The sequence below is a fragment of the Melanostigma gelatinosum genome (genome assembly GCF_949748355.1).
Source record: "Melanostigma gelatinosum genome assembly, chromosome: 12".
NCBI lineage: Eukaryota > Metazoa > Chordata > Actinopteri > Perciformes > Zoarcidae > Melanostigma > Melanostigma gelatinosum.
In genome coordinates, this window is record NC_136645.1 from 7,321,606 (window position 1) to 7,330,246 (window position 8,641).

The window sequence follows — 8,641 nt, forward strand, 5'->3', positions numbered from 1 at the left end:
TTAAATTGCTTTTGCTTTGCAAGAGTTACATTTTGACTGTTTCATTTATTTTTTTGTACATACAAGGCTATTTGTATCCGTTTATATTTGGTATCGCTGCTTTATGTCAATTTTGAAAGAATATTTATTATTTTCAGTCTTTCAAGTAGCCAGCTGCCACAACAGAAAACTGTGTGTAAACATGTGGCCAAATTGTCTAAGATTGAAATATTACCAAAACAGCAGCTGAGTTTGTCTCGTATGCGGCATTGAGTGTCACATGCTGTATTGCAATTCACCTTTTTATGCCGTGTAATGCATTTCAGGGCAAAATGAAGACAAATTAAATCAGCAGAATTCTATGCTTCGAAACGCTGCTAGCTAGCAAACGTTTGGCTGTGAGTAAGTGCTACTTAGTCCTAGAACAATGCTTTTTTGTCATCATCAACTGGTGAGGATACAGATTTTCTGCCCAGGAGAAATGCAGCTTTAGCCTCAGTCTTTCATGTAGCTGGCCATGAAGTTCACATCTCCATTTACAAGATTCCCCTTTTTACGAGTCGGCTGGTGAAAACATTAAAAAGCAGGAGAAGGTGTTTCCAAACAACTTGTGGAACTAAAAATACCTTCATTGTCTAGCTAACTACAGCTGATAACATCTAAAATGTGAGAAGCCTGCTTTTATCTACATTTGTTTGAAATTGAGCACAAGCTTGACGGGCTTAGCAACAGTCATTTTATTATTAATAAATTATATTTGTTCACAATGAGATGATAAGAAATTAACAAACATTTTCTTGAACAAAAAGAGCCAATTGGCACTGAGAGACATTTTGCAGCAGGCAACACACAGAATATACTCTTGAAGCGAAATGTATTGTATGATGTCCATGATCCGTACACATGCACCATTGAATTTTTCCTACTTTTCATTTGCTTGCTTTCATGACTTGTGACACAATCATGTCTTGTAAATGGCATTTACTGTAATCTAAAGACAATAATTTCTACTTTATGAACAGTCTGTAACAAAATGCGTATACAAATTGTACTGTTAATCATTGTTAATGGAATAAAATGTACTTCTGAATCTCAAGGAATGCCTTTTTTTTTTTTGCATCTGAATAAAATATCACCTGCATGCGGTGTGTCCTGTCTTCACGTACAAGTATGTCTTGTAACGATAGCTGTGGTTCAATTCATCTGTCACAGTGTGGCATACCAGAGAGCCAGCATGCACAACACCAGCTGCCTGGATCTACACCAAGACACAAACCTACACCAGTGTTTGACAAGATAAACGTCCTCCATGTCATGCTTTTTAAATGTAGGCCTGGTAGTTTTTCCTCGACACTCTCCCACATAGGAAATCCTTTGAGAATGCCGAAGACTGAAGTGACTCTTCGAGAGCTGAGAGAACAATTATGTACATTCAATGGGCTTATTTATAATCTTTCATCTTTTTTCTGCACAATGCGTGATGGAATATGAAGTAATATACTATATCATCTTTTAGTAATAGGCCCTTTTCACAGCAGTCATTTTGACATAGCAGGGTAGACACAGGTCTTATGAATTAATGATTGGCCCATTCTGTCCAGTGTGTCATGCAGTGAGTAGCTATAGATAGATAGATATGTACTTTATTCATCCCCAGGGGGAAATTTGTTTGTAGCACGCACAATACCAGGGCCCTGGCTCACCTAAATGGAAGAAGGCCATAATTCATGTTTATGATAGAGCGGTGCATGGATGACGTATTTTTGCAAGCCAAACCCAGAAGTTAGAGACGCACTGGTTCCCTCGACAAGAAGCCAATGGGATTTTTCAATTGGATTTTAGTTTAATGCATACATATGCTCTCTGGCAAACAAGACTTTATGATAATTATACGTTTTGTTCTGCAAGATAAGCTTCAGAAATAAAGACCACTTTTATGATTTTTGAAGCTTGAATGCAATTGGCAGAATTAGCTAACGTTAGGCTATAAACGAACCACGCCATGATCGCATGAGTACACGCAACAAGGCCACCTTTTTAAAGACCATTACAAGCTTCAACATATTTCATGTTAAATGTTAAAATCTCTACGATTTAGACCTTATTTCAGGCATCTGAACAAAAACCCATTCAAGAAAACCCATTAACTTTGAGACGAGTAAAATGGAAGTGCAAAAGCGCTAACTCATTTCTGGGATTCAGGACTCATTCCTGCAGCACCTCATTACACATGTGGTTACCATGCAATGACATTTTAAAATGACTGCTGTGAAAAGGGCCTATTCTCTGTTTCCCTCTTCGAATTTTCATGCCATAGACTTGAAACGGAAGTGAGTCATCTGCCATCTTTTACTCCTCCCTATTCTCAGGATATTAAATCAAGTGTGACCCTGCCCCCTAACTCAGCAAGTGGCCACGTGCTTGACATATGGTGCCTACGTGTTACCAAGTGTTGAGGGGAAGTGAAAGAGGGCATGAAACGGACTGAAACCTGTTTCCACACCATTTCCATATTCCACACTGGGCTGCCTATATTGCAAGTCAGCTTTGATTCTGTGATCAATAAAAAAATTAAAAAAAGAGTGATTTCCGAATATGAGAAAAGTTTGAGTCGTCGTCGCAGAATTTAACTTCAGATATCAGCTAAAATAGAAATGTGCTTGTAGACATTATTAACCCAGACAATCTGTGAGGTCGCCGGGGATTCAATGTGCACTGTGCACGAGGTGCTGTGTGAGAAAACGTCCCCAGCTCGGTGTCAGGAGGGCGTGGGCGCATCGCTGCACGTATGTCTGCGTACATGCCTTCAACGCCATCCTGCCGGGAAGCCAGGCAATATGTTATTGGAGTTGGCAGCATCATTGCTCCTGTCATAGCGATTATTATCAAGTGGCGTTGAATGTCCCCTCTTTCTGCAGAGACAATGCTCTCGTTCAGACGTGACGTTGGGAAGCTGCCCTTGTCTGTTCGGAAAGCTAATCAACCAAACCGTAGCTAATCAACCACACCAACGTTAGATTCCCTCATATTTCAAAGCCTTTGTTTGTATCAGAAGATCAAAAAACATTTCGTTTTGTTTTTTTTATCCGACAGAAATGTGATACTATGGCTCATTTATTTACTCTGCTGTTTGCATACTGGAAACAACTGAGAACTTGCTTACAAATGCACACATTCTGTTACTGTTTTATTTAAAAAAAAATTCATATTTGATCAGGTTAATCATCTCATTACGATTCTGCACATGTTTACTGTGTAAATATTTTTGATCGGACATTATTGATTAAAAGTGCATGTTTTGTACATCCTGTCATGTTTTTAAATGGTTTGAGTGTCATATAGTCTGTAGAATATCACAGAATGGGCAACTGGCATGGGCTAAATAATGAGATTCAGCGCTGCATCTCTCCTGACAGGAAATGCGATTCCTATTCATTTGAGAAAGTCACGCACTGCTCCGAAGGCTCCAGGGGAGAAGCCAAAGGCCAGAAAGAGTTGTGGTTTATCTTTGCACCCTGCTTGTGGATTTTCTCAGGTCACAACCAAAGCCTTGAGTGAACCGGCTCTTGACTGAGCGTGGCACGGGACCAATGGACAAAATAATGAGTTTTTCAACAGGCGATAGACATGAAACCCAAGAAGGAGTGAGATTGTATGTTCAGAACTGTGTCAAATCCAATTGAAGTCTCCCCCAGCGTTGATACCCCTGGAACTCAGCGCTGTCATAGAGCAGCAGTGTCCTCAGGCTATTTCACACCGAGATGAATGGCTAACCGGATGCCATCATCTGACCAAGAGGAACATTGCATTTTGCCAGTGTGGTTCACAGCGGATCAGGAGGCTGAGAAGTGGATGCGGTAGAGAGAATCTCAGGTGTGGTGGGGAAATGAAAGTCCTGCATTGTCCCGAGAAAACAGACAGGAAACAAGCCAGAAAAACAAACCGGTCAGTTGGTCGAGATAATGTACCAGGAAGCAAATGACCACTGAGTCCTTTAAAGCTGCCATTCACCTCATTACTTCGTCTGCCAAATGAACCAGCCACCCAGCAAAAGCCGGCGGTTTGAAAGCTGACCACTGAACCTCCTCAGTTTGTCCTTCGACTAAGCAGCCATCGCTGTAACAACCCTACAGGGTGTAGTTTGTTTTTACTTCTCCTCTCTACCTACCTCTGACGCCTAGAACTTGAGAATGGCTCCATTTTAGGCAGTTTGTTTAAATCACTGGAAATATTGCTGACTCCATTTTTTTTGAAGCCATTATTCGGGAGGACTGTGGGGCACCGGAGCCATCCAGTCAGGCAGTATTCCCATCCATCTGATTTCATTACCTTTTCCTCCAGCTCGTGCTTTGCAGCTCCCAAGTCTCACTAAAAGGCTGGCTATCAACGTTTGATTATGCCCCTGTGACTATTACTTTACCATAGATGTATCTGGCAAGAGTACAAAAACAAAGGACTACAAAACAAGTTACACTGAATATACTATATGTCTCGGGCAAGGAATTAACAAATTATGGGAATAAAATGGAAAAATTTGTATTTTTTTGCTCAGGCTGTATTTAACATGTCACATTGAGATAGATAAAAACATTTTTACCATTTCATAATCCCATTATTTGTCAAATAAATATATTGATTAGTCAAATACATACGTCCAGTGTGCCATGCGGTGAGTTAGCTAGTTGATCAATGGAGAAAGATACTTTGATGATGTTGATAATTCATAATCTGAAAACATGAATGATAATTTGTAAAAGAAATGTTTTACAACAAAGAATGAATGAAATAGATTCATTAAAACCAAATTAACGGGCGTAATCAAACTAAATCCCAAATGGTAACAATTAGCTATCGCAAAAAATGAGCAGATTGTATTAACAAGTTATGAACTGTGTACTTGTCTTCCGGCTACTAACTGCTGGTTGACTGAAATATTGTAAAAGATACAAAATATTCTCACTTCAGTAATATAATCAAAACTCACATGAAAGCATATCGTCCTTTGGCTCAGACAGTGTTGGCAGTAGTGTGGCTGCCCATGTGATGGGAGCATGCACTGTGCATTTTCCCTCACTGAAAAACTGCAGCAGTGACTTCTTGGACGTTCCGTTCGTACTTTCAACACCACAGCAAGACATATAATTTGTCCAATATTCTCAAAAAGGCAGCAAAATCACAATCACAGCCATGATAGTGGCTAGCGGCTGTGACGGCACCCGTCTGTCACTCAAAGCAGCCATGCCCTAATTATGCCTTACTTTAAGCCCTAATATCATTTAAATGGGTGAGTTATATAAGATTTTCACCCCAGTACAGTTGTCATGAACAGGGATATTAGCTATCGAGACCAGACCTGTTTGTAGCAGGCTGTAAACATGTTTATTTTAACCTCGGGGTCTACAGGGATTGACTCACTTTTGGAGCCAGCTTCATTGATGAACTACAGTTTTGAGACACAATGCATGAGCTTCATTTTTAAGCCCTGAAGGTTGCCGCTTGGTCTCCACGAGTGATCCTTCATACACAACATACTGTGCTTTTCTGCCGGAGCATCTTTCAGGCGTTGGAGCAGTTAGGTATACCTTCCTATAAAAGGCTCTTCATTGTACAGAGTAGCTCTAATACCATCTACGAAGACACACTCCACACCTGGTTCACCATAACATCCCACTTTCCATTGAAAAGGTCTTTTGAAGCTCTGCTTGAAAGGTTCTGTACTGTAAGTGGGGCTGGCGGTTTGGACTACTCTTACTTTAACACTTTAATATTTCCCAGGTCTCCATTTTCCCAATAATGAGAACCAAATAACATTGGCCTCAATAATAATCCTGTTAAGCACAATGGAACTGCACATCTCATTCAACCCCCCTTCAATGTAATTTCTCCTCCTTCAAGTAGATTTCAGAAGACTAACGGCACACATATAACTGTGTCTTTATTCTCAGTTAGATGCGAATCCCACATCTTTTCCTGTCTGCTGCCCTCATTGTGCATTTAGCTTCTCTTATGCCAAGGGACTGGAGATACACTCTGGTTTTATCCCTCAAACCACATTGAACTCCTATTTTACCCATAAAGACGCTCCATGGTGCAGTGTGATAAATGGACCTTCCTTTCTTATCACTGTTATCCTTCATACCGAATTACTATCCTTGGGTATTTTTCTCCAGAGCGGGTGAGCTATACAGACAATCAATATGAGCAGCAGTCCTTATGGGACCTAACTGAATAGAGTATGCTGTAATCACACATGAAAGTGAACCTCCGTGATGTGATTGTATTATGATGGGAGATTTTTCTGTGTCTAAACTTCTTCCAACGACTTGAATGCATAGCTTTTCGCATGTCAGTGGAAATTAACCCCTGACAGCATCGTTGTACCTTACTTTGCTTTTAATATTGATCCATTATCAGGGCAAACTTTGTTGATTCTTTCTGGATTTTTAGTTATTTCTATTAATCGCTGACTGGACACATAAAAAAACAACAAACAGTGCCGCCAACATCTATGAACAATACCTTTCCCCCGTGCGCCATAACTTGTAAATGTTCAGGCAGATATCCTCCTTGTGGGAACAGAAGCCAGAGTCAATTTTCCATGTGCATATTGCCACAATGAGAGCTAGGGGGAAGAAAGCTGTAAATCTTTCACCATGGCTCTAGTGGGAACAAAAGCAGTAATGTTCCTGGGTAAAGGCAGCAAAATGTTAAACTGTTTTAATGTATGAGGGGTTTATGTCCCATATCTTGTTATGGTAGTCTGACCCAGTGGATGTTATCTGCTGAGGACACTACTACCGCTACCCATTACTAGGAATATTGCATTTTTCTTCGTCTTGGTCTCCCTCCACTGCTGTTTGTAATGAGAAATAACACATTTATTTGAAAAATAAATAAATAAAAGAACCTGTGCAAGAGTCAGGTAATTGTCCAAAGTGGTCCCATCAGGTGACTGAGTTGGGAATTAGCTTTGCTAGAATAAAACATACCAGATAACCTTAACAAAAATGTGCAACTTTCTTGTCTTTAAAGCTTCAGGGATGAGCGCACTCTATAAGTACTCTGTAATTAAGATGAACAACAACTCTGGCCATAGTTACAGCACCAATAGAAATATGACAATGTAGTCGTTAACTTAAGAAAAACAAAACACAAGACACAGCTTTGTGTTTATTGCAAAATAGGAAACAATAGCATGCTTAAAGCAAGATGAACATGATAAACAGTATACCTGCTAGAAAAACTTGCATGTGGGGGGGAAATGGACATTGTCATATCAACAGCAAAACAGCATTTCTGGTGTGTGTTAAAAATCTGTTATTTTAAGGTTATCTTTTTTCCTCTGTGGTTCTCACCATTGCGTTATCTCTCTTATCTCTTATTATTAAACCATGTACAACATGGTTAGGCAACACTGTACTTAACCGTCATGGCCATTAAAGCACATTTTGTTAGGAATTGGGGAAGAGGAACTACAGAGTCATAGGCGTTGTTTCTCCCCGGTTCGTTGTAAACGGGAAACCAACCGGAAGTCATCGTTTCATTGCGACGAACCCCGAACGCACCGAAAGATTATTTACATCTTCAGCCTTCGCTCTAAACGCCTCACATTCTATCAAGTAAGTCTATTATTTTGCATTTGAAAGCTACATGCTCACTCAGAAACACACATGTAACGATAGCTAAAAGAGCAGTTTTAAGTGCCGGTTCGAGGATACTTTTATTTAGCTAGCATTGCCATTAGCTAACTCCACGTTACTGTTAGCCAGAAAGCCATTGAAAGCAACGTTAGCATGCTAACGGAAGCAAGGGAGCAATTGTATTTATATTTTATGGTTGTATTAAGCAAGTAACTATGTCAAACACATAGAGAGTAGTTCACGTTATAGTGACTGAGCTGTCTTGTTATGCTAACGTAACAGTATTAATAATAGTATAACGTTTAACATTAATGTGATATGGCTCAAAGCGAGGGAGTTTTCTACTTTAATTTGAGCACGTAGCGCAAACGCACAAAGTGGTTAATGTTACAAAAACTTGAGCCAGATGTAAAGTTAGCCTTTACAGTAGCTTACAATGCTAACATTCAATCAGTTTGCCTCAGCATGAATTTATAAACTGATATTGCATCTGACTTTTGTCTAGAGCCTCTGGGACCCTCATCTCAGCGAGAATGACCGATAGATACAACATCCACAGTCAACTGGAGCATCTTCAGTCTAAGTACATCGGTACAGGACACGCTGACACGAGCAAGTGGGAATGGCTGGTCAACCAGCACAGAGACTCTTACTGCTCCTACATGGGACATTTTGACCTGCTCAACTACTTCTCTGTCGCTGAGAACGAGAGCAAAGCCAGAGTCCGCTTCAACCTGATGGAGAAGATGCTCCAACCATGTGGACCCCCATTAGACAAACCTGATGATGCATAGATTACACTGGAGTGAGCTGTGGAGGTTTTTACACGATGTTTGTGCTTTTGTTTTGTTTTACTACAAATGTTAAAGTAAGAAAAGGCTTCAAGATCTAAACAATTTTTAGAAGAGATGATGGAAAAGACATTGGTGTACTTTCATCTGTTGAATATTGTATTAACTGATGGAGCTGTATTCTGTGTTGAAATTTCTGTTTTGATTTAATTAAAATTCACGTGTTACCTT

At 40.0% G+C, this 8,641-nt stretch overlaps 1 protein-coding gene across 1 annotated transcript; it reads left to right on the forward strand.

Annotated features, from left to right (window-relative positions):
• The first annotated feature begins 7,510 nt into the window (after window positions 1–7,510).
• Window positions 7,511–8,641, forward strand: sf3b5 (splicing factor 3b, subunit 5). The gene is made up of 2 exons (XM_079280579.1): window positions 7,511–7,598; window positions 8,125–8,641. Exon 2 carries the CDS (start codon window positions 8,153–8,155, stop codon window positions 8,411–8,413), a length of 261 nt encoding a protein of 86 aa, XP_079136705.1. The 5' UTR covers window positions 7,511–7,598; window positions 8,125–8,152; the 3' UTR covers window positions 8,414–8,641.

Coding starts and splice junctions, on each gene's coding strand:
- sf3b5 (XM_079280579.1), top strand. CDS start 8,153: ATGACCGATAGATACAACATCCACAGTCAACTGGAGCATCTTCAGTCT.